General features: G+C 46.8%; 1 protein-coding gene across 1 annotated transcript in view; it reads right to left on the bottom strand.

Annotated features, from left to right (window-relative positions):
* The window catches only part of ZMYND8 (zinc finger MYND-type containing 8), a gene marked incomplete in the record, with an annotated part of 135090 nt that overhangs the window by 54731 nt on the left and 64416 nt on the right, over positions 1-15943 (bottom strand). Inside the window, 2 exon segments of the mRNA XM_073607203.1 lie at positions 1854-2072; positions 11681-11829. Of these exon segments, the coding sequence (XP_073463304.1) occupies positions 1854-2072; positions 11681-11829 (368 nt within the window).

The following is a 15943-nucleotide window of genomic DNA, read 5'->3' on the forward strand; positions in this document are numbered from 1 at the left end:
TGGTGGTCAGTGTAAATTCCCCTTTACATTGGTGGTCAGTGTAAATTCCCCTTTACATTGGTGGTCAGTGTAAATTCCCCTTTACATTGGTGGTCAGTGTAAATTCCCCTTTACATTGGTGGTCAGTGTAAATCCCCCTTTACATTGGTGGTCATTGCAGAAGTGTCACCTTACATTGGTGGTCAGTACAGATCTCCTCGATAATGGTTGTCAGTGTAAATTCCCCCTCACATGGAGGTCATTGTATATTCCCCCTTACACTGGTGATTGGTGTAAATGCTCCTATTACACTGGTGTCGGTATAGAAATCCCTCTTTATACTGCTGGGTGGCGTAAAATCCCCCCGTTACATGGCTGTCAGTGTAAATTTCCCCTCACATTGGTGGTCAGTGTAGAATCCCCCACTATATACTTGCCAAACATTTCCAGCTTTGCTCTACATGATTCAGAATTTGCCACAGTGTACTGCCTCCTAACTAATCCCATCCCCCCCACCACTGCCACTGATCCCATCAACCCCCCAGCATTGCCACTGATCCCAGGAGTCCTAGGATCCCTAGGAGTTTTCTGTCTACTGATGGGTGCCCTCACCTCTCCAATTTATAGTGTGTAGGTAATGAGGAGATGATGTGCTGCATCCTTTAGCAACCAATCAGTAAGCAGTAATGATGTGCACTAACCTCTTGCAACCAATCATTGAGCAGTAAGGATGTGCAGTAACCTCTAAAAACCAATCAGTGAGCAGTATTGATGTACAGTAATCTCTAGCAACCAATCAACAAGCAGAAGTCATGTGCTGTAACCTCTAGCAAATAATCAGTGAGCCATAATGTGTGATGTAACCTCTAGCAGCCAGTCAGTGAGCGGTAATATACTGTAACCTCTGGCGATCATTTAAAATCGCTGCCTGGATTTGATTCAGTGAACTGAGTCTAACTACTATTTATTGTATGTCTCAGAGCAGGTGGAGAGCGAAATTACATGGAAGAGGGGGGGCCCAAGAAAATGTTTGCCCATTGACACAGACAGCAGGACTTGGCCCCGCCCCGTGTCACTGGCTTTGATTGACAGCAGCGAGAGCCAATGCTCCTGCTGCGATCAAACCAGCCAATGAGGACCTGAGACAGCGACTGGAGCTGCTCTGTTCATCCCCGTCGCTGGAACGATCGGGTTCAGGTAAGTAAAAAGGGGGCTCGGGGGGGGGGCAGCTGCACTACAAAAAGGTTTTTCACCTTAAAGCACAGAATGCATTAAGGTGAAAAACCTTGAGGGTTTACAACCTCTTAAATTGAACAAGCTGACGTTAGAAGCTGATTGGCTACCATGCACAGCTGCACCAGATTTTGCACTCTCCAGTTTTAGCAAATCAACCCCGTAAAGTAACAGCCCATGCATTTCAATGGAAGCCAATAAAATCTATGCGACTTAAAAGTAAAAAGGATCCTGCACCACTTTGGTGCGACCTGAGTGCCATAGACTGTATTGTGAACTCTCCAAATTCACATCTTAATGTTATCAATGCGACATTTGTGCAACAATTAAAGCCAAAGTCAACACAAGTGTGCATGGAACCCAAGTGTGGCAACCTTTGATGTAGTGCAATACCTGTTGCTGATTGGTTGGCTGTATGCACAGGAACTACTTTCTTAATGCGGTGTTTCAAAAAAGAACGAACTCAGCAAGAGCTAGAAGTCAAAGTTCCTGCAAGGAGAGGGCGTTTTGGCCCTTTTTTTTTGTTTTCGTTTGTTTTCATAACGTTTTGGCCATTTTTCTGGGTGCGGTTATTGAATACCCAAGCCTGGAGTTCTCCTGTTCCGATAATTAAAGCGCGCTTCATGGCGTGGGGGCCTCACCTCACATTCAGGACAAAACCAGTCGCCCTCAGGCTCAGCGGTCAGTTTCAGACACTTAGCGTGATAAACTCTTGGGCAGAGCTCACAGCATAGAACTTGACCTTCTCGGTGACAAACCCAGCAGTAGAAGTCATTGCGCCCGTCCTGCGGTACAACATCAACAGGGTCTGTGGTGAGTGGCTGCTTCATATAGTAAAACGGACCATGTCTTAGCTCTGACTGAAATGTAGGCAAGAGAGACAGGATTGGGTTCAAAACACATGTGCATGGACAAAAGACCGCAACAAAATAAAAAATGTCAACGTATAGTAAGCAAAAGCGAATCAGATAATAAAAAACGACATGCATGCGTGTGAGAAGTACAATGCCTGGCTGACACCATAGTCATCCTTCTACCGACCAACCACAACCTACGTACGCCATTGGCTCCAGCTGCTGTCAAAGTCAGCGAGCCAATGAGGAGAGAGAGGGGGGCGGGGGTGGGCTGCGGCTCCGTGTCTGAACGGACACGCGGAGCTGCGGCTCGGGTGCCCATAGCAAGTGGGGGGCACTCAAGAGGAGGGAGGGGCCAGGAGTGTCGGTGAGGGAACCAAGAAGAGGAGGATCTGGGCCTCTGGTGCAAATCCATTACAGAGCAGGTAAACATAACTTTTTTTTTTGTTTGTTTCAAAATAAATAATGTAGATATGAAAATTACTGCTCTAATTTTAAATAAAAAGAAAAAAGCTGCTACATTAACAATGTGACAAACATATGAAACGTGGATGGTAGATATTGTAGCGCTAACAAGTGAACACATATATCGATATATAAGTGAAAATCAAATATACAAATGTAACATATATGGAGATGTGAAAGTCCAATAAATGTGAAGATCTTTAAAAGAGGCATTAAATCTTCAACTAAAAAGAGGGGTGTATATACTCTTACCAGAACAGGTGGACTCGAGTGTCAGCGACAACGAGTCATAAAGGCAAGGGTGACTCAGGTGTGGAGAGACCGGCTGGACCGCAAGGCAATTCTCATCCAGATGGTTATGTAAAGAAAAAAAACGCGATAAGACAAGCCCGACGTGTTTCGTCCCAAAGGACTTCCCAGTTGAAGTACTTTGAGAAGAAATGCGTCAGTCTTGGCTTATCGCTCCCCACATTGCCCTGAATTTTATCCTGTGATCACAGTTTTTTACTTTTATTTCTGTATGCTGGTTTTTAGAAATACATTTTGACCTACACCATAAGAAAGCATTTTTTCTAGGGCTGTTACTGATTAAAATTTTCGTGTTCGATTAATCGAGTTTTTTTTTAATCGATTAATTTTGATTAATTATAACGCACGTACAGATCCAACTACTTTTAGGTAATCTCCTTGGATTGCAACTCTGCATTAGTCAGTGGTAAATGTGGTATACACTATATACAATCACCCGACACTAGTGTCCACAGTCCATGACTTAACTTCACAGTTCACACAAATATGTTTTAAATTCAAACTGTAGCGCTGATGTAAGTAATTTAACTTTAAGAAAAACGTAGAAAGCTAGTTTAACTTTAATTATAAAACTTATCTAGTATATTGAAACGGAGGTTATCAAATTTTCCTACATTTAGCTCACTGAATGATCCCAGTTAACCACATCCATATTTACCATCACTGTCCAGGCTGTCCGGTGACGTCACGGACATCGACGTCACCGGACTCCTCCGCCCTTCCCTTCGTTAGCAGACAGAGGCACTTGGGGAAGGGGGGGGAGGACTCCGGTGACGTCGATGTCCGTGACGTCACCGGATCTCCGACGGAACTCCCTGAAGCCGGCGGAGAGGCGAGTACAAAGAATTTTGATTGATCAAAAAAATTAATGATTAATCGAGGAATTATTAGTTAATTTCCACAGCCCTAATTTTTTCTCTACATAACCATCTGGATGAGAGTTGCCTTGCGGTCCAGCCGGTCTCTCCACATCTAAGGTCCAGCATGATTCTCCTATCGGAAGTTCGTTTGGTGGTTAAATACAACACCCCAGGATTCGTACTTTGAGGTTCTGGAACCCTTGGAGTTACATTCATCCACCGATTCCGACGCCCTTGCCTTTATGACTCGTTGTCGCTGATACTCGAGTCCACCTGTTCTGGTAAATACATAGTATATACACCTCTCTTTTTGGATGAAGATTTACCATTTTTGATGCATCCCACACCGGACAATGCTAGCTCATTCCATCCTTGATTTAACATCATTTGGTGGTTGACGTATAATGCCTCTTTTAAAGATTTTTACCTTTCTTTCAGGTACTTATATAGCGCCGTCAATTTGCGCTTTACATATACATTGTACATTCACATCAGTCCCTACCCTCAAGGAGCTTACAATCTAAGGTGCCTAACTCACATTCATACATACTAGGGACAATTTAGACAGGATCTAATTAACCTACCAGCATGTCTTTGGAGTGTGGGAGGAAACCGGAGTACCCGGAGGAAACCCACGCAGGCACAGGGAGAACATACAAACTCCAGGCAGGCAGTGTCGTGGTTGGGATTCGAACCAGCGACCCTTCTTACTGCTAGGTGAAAGTGCTATCCACTACACCACTGTGGACTTTTTCACATCTCTATATATGTTACATTTGTATATTTGATTTTTGCACTGTTTCACTTATATATCGATATATGTGCTCACTTGTTAGCGCTACAATATCTACCATCCACGTTTCAAAATAACCAAAAAAAAAGACACTTTAGTATCACTTTTATCTCCTCATTCAAAATGAAAATCGCCTGAAATGGCACTGCACAAAACTTCAAGTGAATCGCACAGGAGCACGCAGCGCGATCCACATGCAGTTCCTAGTGTGAATGGCCCCTAAAATGTGAGCTGTGCTGTTAACAGGGCCCTAAGTGTAAAGGAAAAGGACAGGGATCCAATCAGATGTGAATTATTTGCTATGAGCAAAATCGCACCGAGCTCCACCAAAATGAGTCATACTGGCAGCAGAATTTGAACTGATGAAAGCTGTTCGATCGTTTAATGCGTTTGCAATTTGTTTAAAATCTCAGCCAGGCAGTGTACAGAAAACAAAAACATTTCTTAATGTAGTTAAATAAAACAAAATACAGAAATAAGCCCATAACACAAAAAAATATATAAAAATGAAAAGTCAAGCAAAACGAAAGAATTAAAATAATACTGAAATATCCATCAACAACTCATTTCCTCCCCAATGCCGAGGGGGGGGGTCACACAAGTTGTACCCATTAGATTAAATACAGCCCCGCCATACTATTTTACTTTCACGCAGGAATCACATACTCCGTTCTGATTGATGGAACAATAACACACACAAATAAAAACACAATGTATAGCCGTGGCCAAAACTTTACAGAAATATATTAAATTTCACAAGTCTTCTGCTTTAGTGTTTTTGGATCTTTTTTTGGATACTGAAGTATAATTACAAGCATTCCATAAGTGTCAAAGGCTTTTATTGACAATGACAAAGTTTATGCAAAGAGTCAATATTTGCAGTGGTGACCCTTCTTTTTCAAGAACTCTGCAATTCCCCTCCCGGCATGCTGTCCGTCAACTTCTGGGCCACATCCTGACTGATGGCCCCCCATTCTTCCATAATCAATTCTTGGAGTTTGTCAGAATTTGTGGGGTTTTTTTGTTCACCCGCCTCTTGAGGATTGACCACCAGTTCCCAATTAAAGGTCTGGGGAGTTTCCTGGCCATGGATCCCAAATTTCAGATTTGTTCTCCAAGCTACTTAGTTATGGCAAGGTGCTCCATCGTGCTGGAAAAGGCATTGTCCCTCACCAAACTGTTCTTGGATGGTTGGGAGAAGCTGCTCTCGGAGGATGTTTTTGTACCATTCTTTATTCATGGCTGTGTTCTTAGGCAAAATTGTGAGTGAGCCCACTCCCTTGGCTGAGAAGCAACCCCACACATGAATGGTCTCAGGATGCTTTACTGTTGGCATGACACATAACTGATGGTAGAGCTCACCTTTTCTTCTCTGGACAAGGTTTTTTCCAGATGCCCCAAACAATCAGAAAGGGGATTCATCAGAGAAAATTACTTTCCCCCCAGTCCTCAGCAGTCCAATCCCTGTACCTTTTGCAGAATATCAGTCTGTCCCTGATGTTTTTCCTGGAGAGAAGTGGCTTCTTTGTTGCCCTTTTTGACACCAGGCCATCCTCCAAAAGTCTTCTCCTCACTGTGCGTGCCGATGTCCTCACACCTGTCTGCTGCCATTCCCGAGCAAGCTCTGCCCTGGTGGTGCCTCCAAACCCGCAGCTGAATCATCTGTAGGAGACGGCCCTGGCGCTTGCTGGACTTTCTTGGGCGCCCTGAAGCCTTCTTCAAAAATGCAGTGGAAATGTTTTTTTTTTATGTGATTAAGTTTATTTTCATGACAAAGAGGGACTTTCCAAGTCATCAGATCGCTCTTCATAACATTCTGGAGTAAATGCAAATTGCCATCATAAAAACGGAGGCAGCAGACTTTGTGAAAATTAATATATTTGTGTCATTCTCCAAACTTTTGGCCACGGCTGTACTTTGTTTTGTAAAAGGGAACAACATTTACGGCTTCATTGTATGAAAAGTAAGATGCAGAAATGCTCATCTGGCACGTGTAATTTGGCAGCGTCTCTACGTGTCTGTAATCCGAGGTAGCCGGCTGTGACAGTTTGTACCTCTGTAATTGGTATTGTTCTTAGTAAAACATGTGAAGTATCAACATGTAAATTGGTTTCACGCCCTTTTTTTTAAAGCTGATCTCCAGGCAGATAAAGGAGATACAAAGTAATGGAGTTCTGTATTCATTATCAAGAACTCATTAAGATGTGCAGCCAATGGGGAACAAAAGCAGGAGGTTGAGTCACGGTTTTACCAACCCCCCAACTGCCCACCTAAGCAAAGGCACACAATTGCTCATGTCTGTACACATGCCGCAGCCAAGATGCTTTGCTTCACAGCTGCAGCAAAAGCTAACCCACCCCCCTAGTGAATGGGACCACACAACTTAAGGTGCTGTTCCAGGTCACCATCCCAATTGTATCTGGTGAAGCACACAAGGAGGGGACGGGATTGAAAACACCTGCCTCCATGACCTAGCCCTGTGTGCAGGAACGGGGGCCGTACAACTGGAAAGCTTAGGGTGCCACTCCAGCTCTCCAACCCAATTGTATCTGGTGACCCACACAAGGAGGGGACCGGCATGGAAATCCCTGCCTCCATGACCTAGCCCTGTGTGCAGGACAAAATGCATCAGGGCTTGGCACAGAAGGAGCCAAGCTGAAGCCACTTTCATCATCATTGCTACTCGGGCTCTTTCGGGAGTGCGGCATTCGAGTTTTCTTCCACCCAGTGAATGGGGGCCATACAACTGGAAAGCTTAGGGTGCCACTCCAACACAACTGTATCTGGTGACCTACACAAGGAGGGGGTTGTGGCATGGAAATCCCCACCTCTAAGAAAAAACGCGTTGGAGGCGCAACTCAGATGAAGCCAAGATGAAGCTGCTTTCATCAGTTTGCTACTCGGGCTCTTTTGGGAGTGTGGCATTCCGATTTTCTTCCCCCAGTGAAAGGGGCCATACAACTAGGAAGCTTAAGGTTCCAGGTCACCATCCCAATCTAGTGGCTCACACAAGAAGGGTGCCGGCGTGGAAATCCCCACCTCCATGACTAAACCCTGTGTGCAGGTCGGAATACATCAGGGGCGTGGCCTGGATGGAGCAGAGCTAAAGCAGCTTTCATCAGTTTGATACTCGTGCTCTTTTAGAGTGAGACATTAAGGTTCCCCGCCCAGTGAACGGTTCCCCGCCCAGTGAACGGTGCCACGCCTGCGGGCATGTGCAATGTCTGCAGTTGTGGAACGGCGGGTCAGCATTTTCAGGTTTACAACAGGTGAAAGGAGGAAACATATCGCCTCCTCAAGGTTTGTCAAAGGCCCTCTGAAAAGCGATATGGGGACCATCTGGGGTGACAAAAAAGGGAGAGCAGTCCTTCAGAAAAAAGTAATGGATGAGAAAAATGTCTTAGGGGAAAATTTCCTTTTTGGTGAAGTCAGACAGGTGAAAGGCAGAAACTATCCTAGGCAAGAAGGAAGCCCTTAGCTTCAACACCTTCAACAACCAGAAAAGTCTACCGGTTAAGACACTTGTGTCGGAGAGGTAATGGGTACAAGGTGTACCTACCCTGAGGGTGACAGTAGAAAGAGGAAAGTGTCTAAAGTGTTCAAACAGCAAGTCATGATGAGCAGACAGAACCAGATTCAGATCCCATGGAGTCACAGGGGATTGAACAGGGGGGAGCTCCATGGAAGTCTCCCTGTACGAAAGGTCTTAATCAAAAAGTGAGGAGCCAAAGGTCTCTGAAACAGAATAGATAGGGCTGAGACTTGGCATTTGACAGTGCTGAGAACCAACCTCTGGTCAAGACCCAGTTGCAGGTAGGAAAGGATTCTTCACAATGGAGAAACTCCTAGGGTGGAAGCCCCGATGATGGACCTTGAGGGAATAAGCCTTCCTAGCTATTAGAATCATAGGAATCACAGATTCAGTGAATTCCCGGTCTCTCAAAACCTGGGCCTCAACAGTTATGCTGGTAAAGCCAGCAACCATGATGCAGGATGGCCAATTGGTCCTTAAGATAGAAGATCCTGATGATCTGGCAGAGCCCATGGAGTATCCTCCAGGAATCTTAGTAGGTTGGCATACCACATCCATCTTAAGAAGTCTAGAGAGATAAAGATCACAGCCCTATCTTGATCCTGTTAAGCAGAAGAAAAAGTTGTTTCAGTGGAGACAAGGCATACAGTATTCATCCAATGGAGCCACCATAGCAGCCACAGCTTCTGCTAAGGCATCCCTGTAACCGGAATTTAAGCTGTCTATTTCATTGTTAAACCTGGGGGGGGGGGGGGGGGGGTAGGAGGTCCACACCTGGCGTCCACACACAGGTCTTGGAGCACTCCCAGTTGTAGGTGCTGCTGGCTGAGGAAGTCTGCCTGCCAAATGTCTATGCCTGGGATATACAGATTGGACAAGCCCAAAATTTGAAGTTCTGCCCAAGACAGGATCTGCTTACTTCTCCTGCCATGGTAAGGACTCTGGTTCTTTCCTGACCTGATGGGTGATGTATGCCACAACAGTGGTTCTGTCTAACTGAATCTGGATCAGATGACCTTGCAGTAGGATAGCCCAAAGCAGCAAACATAGCCAAATTTACTGAAGCTCCAGAATGCTGATCAAGAGGCGAGACATCTTCCAACAAAAGTTCCCTGCATGGGCAAGGTGCGCCAAGCCCGACAGACTAGCATCCGTCATGAGTATGCTCCAAAAGACTGGAAGAACTTCACAACCTCCAGAGCCAGCTTCCCAAGTCACAAAGCCAAGGAGAACCTGGTTCACAGTGCCAAACAAATCTTTCTGTCCAGGGACCTGAGCTGTTCCATGACGAGAGAATATTGCAATGTAGGGGTGAAGTGAAACTAGGCAAATAGGACTGCCTCAAAGGAAGCAACCATTAGGCCCAAACTTTTATACAAAAGCAGAGAGTATGGTGACTTCTGGAATGGAGAGGTTGAATTTGAGATCCGAGAATCTAACTTTTCTGTAAGCAACACTCTGGCCCAAGCTGTGTCCAGGATAAACCCAGATACTCCAAATGATGAGTTGGTTCCAGCGATGATTTCTGAAGATTCAGGATCCACTGGAGCTGATCTAGTACCTGTACAGTCAACATAAATATTAGGAGCTTTAAGGAGCCAATACTAGAAACAGCATTGGTAGAAGCAACAGGCTAATCAGCTTTTGAGTTGTAGGCACTACATCAATAAGAACCGAAATGGTCTCTTAATTTAGGAGTAATAGCAGTAGACTGCGACTCTTTAGGGATGTGCTCATCAGTCAAGGATTGCAGTAAACCAGAATAAGAGTTCCTGTGGCCAATGGCTCAGAAGTCACAAAGATAGATCATTTTCAGAAAAAGCAAATACCTGGGTAATATGGAATATAAAGTCTTGCTTGACCTTAACGAAAGCCTAAGCTTAGAGAGCAAAGGACCCGACCATACTTAAATGAGCTAAAGAGACTTGATGATGGCATAGACCATGGGTCTCTAAACTTTCAAAGCAAATGGCCAGTTTACTGGCCTTCAGACTATTCAGGAGTAGTGCCCAATTTTTAACATCGATGAGGCATTTTCCTTCTCATTAATACCGTCAGTTGGTGGAATAGTCCCCCATCGATGGTGTCAGTGGCTGGAATAGTCCCCCATCGATGGTGTCAGTAGGTGGAATAGTCCCCCATCGAAGGTGTCAGTCGGTGGAATAGTGCCCCATCGATGGTGTCAGTGGCTGGAATAGTCCCCCATCGATGGTGTCAGTGGCTGGAATAGTCCCCCATCGATGGTGTCAGTCGGTGGAGTAGTGCCCTATCGAAGGTGTCAGTAGGTGGAATAGTCCCCCATCGAAGGTGTCAGTCGGTGGAATAGTGCCCTATCGATGGTGTCAGTGGCTGGAATAGTCCCCCATCGATGGTGTCAGTGACTGGAATAGTCCCCCATCGATGGTGTCAGTCGGTGGAATAGTGCCCCATCGATGGTGTCAGTCGGTGGAATAGTGCCCCATTGATGGTGTCAGTGGCTGGAATAGTCCCCCATCGATAGTGTCAATTGGTGGAATAGTGCCCCAACGATGGTGTGAATTGGTGGAATAGTTCCCCATTGATCCTGTGAATTAGTGGAATAGTGCCCCATGGATGGTGTCACTTGGTGGAATAGTGTCCCATCGATGGTGTCAGTGGGAGGAATAGTGCTGATTGATGGTGTTAGTGAGAGAAATAGTGCCCAAAAAGCCAGATAAAGGCAAACTAAGGGCAACATCTGGACCCTGGGCCACAGTGTGGAGATCATGGGCATAGACTCTAGGAGTAGAGAACATGATTCCAGACAAAAAGCACAATCAGTGAGTACGCTGCAAGCAGCCCCAGAGCCGTTAGTAGAGTCTGAGCTAAGGGCTAATCCAGGACAGCTAGACTGTTCTCCCCATGTGTAGAATTAGACATGTTGAGACCACGTGCCCCCATAAGAGGCAAAGGTAAGAGGCAAGGCCTTAAGTACTCACAAAACCAAGAAAGCTGGTAGCAGGTGAGGATTGGATGGCCAGAGACAACCAAAGTCACTGAAGTCAGACAGCAGGAAGAGATTGAAGTTCCATGTGGCTCGTACATGTGCGATGCTCCGAGTGGATGATGTCATTGCTCAGTCCCACAGTGTGACCCTTGGGCTGACAGGCCTACTCACTTCATTGAGGCAATGTCAACAGCCCTGGACCTTGAAAATACTCTGCCGCTAACTGTTATCTCAGAGGTCTGGACGCTGCACTCCAAAAGCCTAGATGAGCAGGTCCACACCAAATAGCTACAAGTGAAGAGGAAAAACCCTGAAAGCAATGCAGAGAAGAGTCTTGATTTAATTGGGAAAAAAACTGGAAAAGAAAGAAAAAAAAAGGTGCTACCAAGAAACAGTTTATTATTTCACACAGCAGAGAAAAAAAAAATCATTCATCCTTCTAGGCACTAGCAAAAAACGGAGACATGCTGGTAGTAGGAGGGGTTATTCTAGGCTGGATTACCATGTTTTTTTATCTTTTCTATATCCAAGCCTCCTGAAGTCAGCAGTATACAATAAAAAGACTTCATGTGTCCCTCAATGGATGTGAAAAAAAATGTTGGTTATGTTTGGTGGCAATAGTGACACTTTGCAGGTGACCCCAACAGATACACAGGACAAAGAGCCATACGATGCCATCACCGGCCATACCTGGTCCTTATTGTGACTGTTTAACATTCCCGGTTTCTTTTTCTTTTTACTGGGGCTGGCGGAGGCGTCCGGAGGGGAGTGTCCATTGGATGAATGCTGCGGACTGGGAAGCTTCCTCTTCTGTCCTGGACGCTCAGCAGAGCCGGGGGCTGAAACACAACAAGAAGAATTATACCACAAGCTATATCAATGCAAATCAAGCAGGTTTGCAAATATAATGTTTCCCCACCTTGCTTGCTGCTGCTATCCCCTGAAAGCTGTACAGCGCGGGGCACACAATTTATTTTATTATGTACAGCAGGGGTGTCAGATTCATTGCAGGCCGCATTGGAATTATGATTGTCCTCAAAAGGGCCGGTTGCCTCTGTAAGACTATATAATATTTATCCTGGGCTTTTTTTCCCCTCAAAGAATAGGCGCAGGAACTCAACCACTCCCCCCCCCCAGCCCCGGCCCCACCCAATCCCACCACACTGCATCGAATGGTGGGTGTGGCCAAATTGCACTAACAGTGGGAGGATCTTAAAGGGGCAATAAACACCAGGAGTTCATTATGTGTGGAGTTCAAGGATGCACTATGTACAGAATGCAGAGTTCAGAGTGGCACTACGTACTGTGTGCAGGGTTAGGGGGTGCGCTGTTTACAGAGCGCAGCGTTCAGGAGTGCGCTACGTACAGAGCGCAGCGTTCAGGAGTGCGCTACGTACAGAGCGCAGCGTTCAGGAGTGCGCTACGTACAGAGCGCAGCGTTCAGGAGTGCGCTACGTACAGAGCGCAGCGTTCAGGAGTGCGCTACGTACAGAGCGCAGCATTCAGGAGTGCGCTACGTACAGAGCGCAGCATTCAGGAGTGCGCTACGTACAGAGCGCAGCGTTCAGGAGTGCGCTACGTACAGAGCGCAGCGTTCAGGAGTGCGCTACGTACAGAGCGCAGCGTTCAGGAGTGCGCTACGTACAGAGCGCAGCGTTCAGGAGTGCGCTACGTACAGAGCGCAGCGTTCAGGAGTGCGCTACGTACAGAGCGCAGCGTTCAGGAGTGCGCTACGTACAGAGCGCAGCGTTCAGGAGTGCGCTACGTACAGAGCGCAGCGTTCAGGAGTGCGCTACGTACAGAGCGCAGCGTTCAGGAGTGCGCTACGTACAGAGCGCAGCGTTCAGGAGTGCGCTACGTACAGAGCGCAGCGTTCAGGAGTGCGCTACGTACAGAGCGCAGAGATCAGGAATGTGCTACGTACAGAGTGCAGGGTTCAGGGGTGCACTACGTACAGAGTGCAGAGTTCATAGATGTACCATGTACAAAGTGCAGGGTTCAGGGGTGCACTGTGTACAGAGTGCAGGGTTCAGGGGTGCACTACGTACATAGTGCAAAGTTCAAAGTGGCGTTACATATCAAGTGCATTGATCAGGGGTGTGTTATGTACAGAGTGCAGAGTTTAGAGCAGCTTTGTGAACAGAGTGCAAAGTTGAGAGCAGCGCTGTGTACAGAGTGCAGGGTTCAGGGGTGCGCGATGTACAGAGTGCAGGGTTCAGGGGTGCGCGATGTACAGAGTGCAGGGTTCAGGGGTGCGCGATGTACAGAGTGCAGGGTTCAGGGGTGCGCGATGTACAGAGTGCAGGGTTCAGGGGTGCGCGATGTACAGAGTGCAGGGTTCAGGGGTGCGCGATGTACAGAGTGCAGGGTTCAGGGGTGCGCGATGTACAGAGTGCAGGGTTCAGGGGTGCGCGATGTACAGAGTGCAGGGTTCAGGGGTGCGCGATGTACAGAGTGCAGGGTTCAGGGGGGCGCGATGTACAGAGTGCAAGGTTCAGGGGTGCGCGATGTACAGAGTGCAGGGTTCAGGTGTGTGCGATGTACAGAGTGCAGGGTTCAGGTGTGTGCGATGTACAGAGTGCAGGGTTCAGGGGTGCGCTTTGTACATAGTGCATAGGTCAGAGCGGCGCTACATACTGAGTGCAGGGTTCAGGGGCGCACTGTGTGCATAGTTCAGAGCAGCGCTACGTACCGAATGCAGGGTTACGGTGTGCACTATGTACAGAATGCTGAATTCAGGGTTGCGCTACGTACCAAGTGCAGAGTTCAGAGTGGCACTACATACCAAGTGCCAAGTTCAGGGGTGCGCTGTGTACAGAGAGCAGTGTTGAGGAGTGAGCTACATACAGAGATGTGAGCTGCATACAGAGATGTGGACAGCCTGTGAAAAGGAGATGAACCCTGCACAGGTGCAGGGTTCATCTCCTTTTCACAGGCTGTCCACATCTCACCTCCACCTTTCCCCCTGGGGGCGAGGGCCACATGAAATGGTCTGGCGGAACACACGTGCTGTACAGGGTTCAGCAACAATTCTACCACTTAAAATGTATTTCCTTAGAAAACAATCTTTATACACATAGCTTTTTCGCATGCAGTTCGTTATAGACCATTCCCAGTAAATCTTTGGAGGAGGGCGCTCTCTAGGCCATAACAGTTTATAGATGTGAGCACTTCTGTAATCACAGACATTAGCGATGGAGACATGATGCTGCCATTGCCGACTTGTTTTTGAAGGTGCATTGCTCTGCGCCTATCATCCTTCCTCTTGGTAAAGGACTCCCTGGAGCAAGCATATGCCCATCAGTCAGGACAGCGAATGTCACAGGTCAGCAATTCACCAAGTAACCAAGATGCAGCTTCCATCAAAAACACACCGGAGCTCAGAATCCAGCAGGACTCCATCTTGCCGTCACGTGGCCTCAGGGCCAAAAAGAAAGCAAAAGGTCAAAATGTAACAAGGACTTCGAAAAAAAACACAAAGGTCGTCCATTTATCAGCTCCTGATTAACTTTGACAGCCATAGCAAAGAGCCTCCTATGTGAATGGAAATGCCTTATTTTATTACAGCAGTTTATCAAGTTGTACGATTTTGGAATTCTATCTCCAGGAGAAACACAGCACTGATTGAGAAAAAAAAAAAAAAATCTGATTATATTAACCACTTCAGCTCTGAAAGCTTTTACCCCCTCCATGACCAGGCCATTTTTTTGCTATTTAGCACTGCGCTACTTTAACTTTAAGTCATGCAACACTGTACCCAAATGATATACACATGAACCGGAAGTGACTGCTGATGACATCTTTCTGGTTCATTTGTTGGTTTCCCAGTGCATCCTGGGAGATCTCATACCTGCAAGTACCTCCAAAGCAAAGCAAATACTGAATAAAAGGTTTTCAAAAGCTTCAGATGCCGTAAGCGAGTGTTGTCATAGACTTCTATGCAGGCTTTGGAGACGCTTTGATGCACCAAAAAAGCAACATGGAGGATAATTTTTAAAGCAAAGCAAAACACAAAACGTAAGGACTGTAAGGTGACCATTTTATTTAGTGACAAGAGCTTCACAATTGGCATTCTGTCAGGGCTGGGCTCAGCCCTTCCTTCTCTGAGCTGGCCGCTCAGCTGTCAGCTAATTGCCAGCTCCCATCTCTCCACAGTTTACCAGCTGTTGTGGATTCTGCTAGTCAGTCCCGCCTACTTAAAGATCTCCAGCTCACTTCATTCCTGCCTTCGCCTTGGTCACATCACAAGAAACCATCTCCTGTGTTCCTGTTTAAAGACTGGCTTTGCTGACATCCCTTCTGGCTCCTTATCCTGCTTGCTGTTCCTCTACTTGGATCCCTGAACTCTGTTTTGGCCGATTACCCGATCTGGTTACTGGACTCTGGCTTGGCCGATTACCCGATCTGGTTACTGGACTCTGGCTTGGCCGATTACCCGATCTGGTTACTGGACTCTGGCTTGGCCGATTACCCGATCTGGTTACTGGACTCTGGCTTGGCCGATTACCCGATCTGGTTACTGGACTCTGGCTTGGCCGATTACCCGATCTGGTTACTGGACTCTGGCTTGGCCGATTACCCGATCTGGTTACTGGACTCTGGCTTGGCCGATTACCCGATCTGGTTACTGGACTCTGGCTTGGCCGATTACCCGATCTGGTTACTGGACTCTGGCTTGGCCGATTACCCGATCTGGTTACTGGACTCTGGCTTGGCCGATTACCCGATCTGGTTACTGGACTCTGGCTTGGCCGATTACCCGATCTGGTTACTGGACTCTGGCTTGGCCGATTACCCGATCTGGTTACTGGACTCTGGCTTGGCCGATTACCCGATCTGGTTACTGGACTCTGGCTTGGCCGATTACCCGATCTGGTTACTGGACTCTGGCTATGCTTTGACTACGCTTACTCTATTTATCTTTTTTTTTTTTTTTTTTTTATTAATAAACAA

Source organism: Aquarana catesbeiana, linkage group LG12 (genome assembly GCF_042186555.1).
Source record: "Aquarana catesbeiana isolate 2022-GZ linkage group LG12, ASM4218655v1, whole genome shotgun sequence".
Classification (NCBI taxonomy): Eukaryota; Metazoa; Chordata; class Amphibia; order Anura; family Ranidae; genus Aquarana; species Aquarana catesbeiana.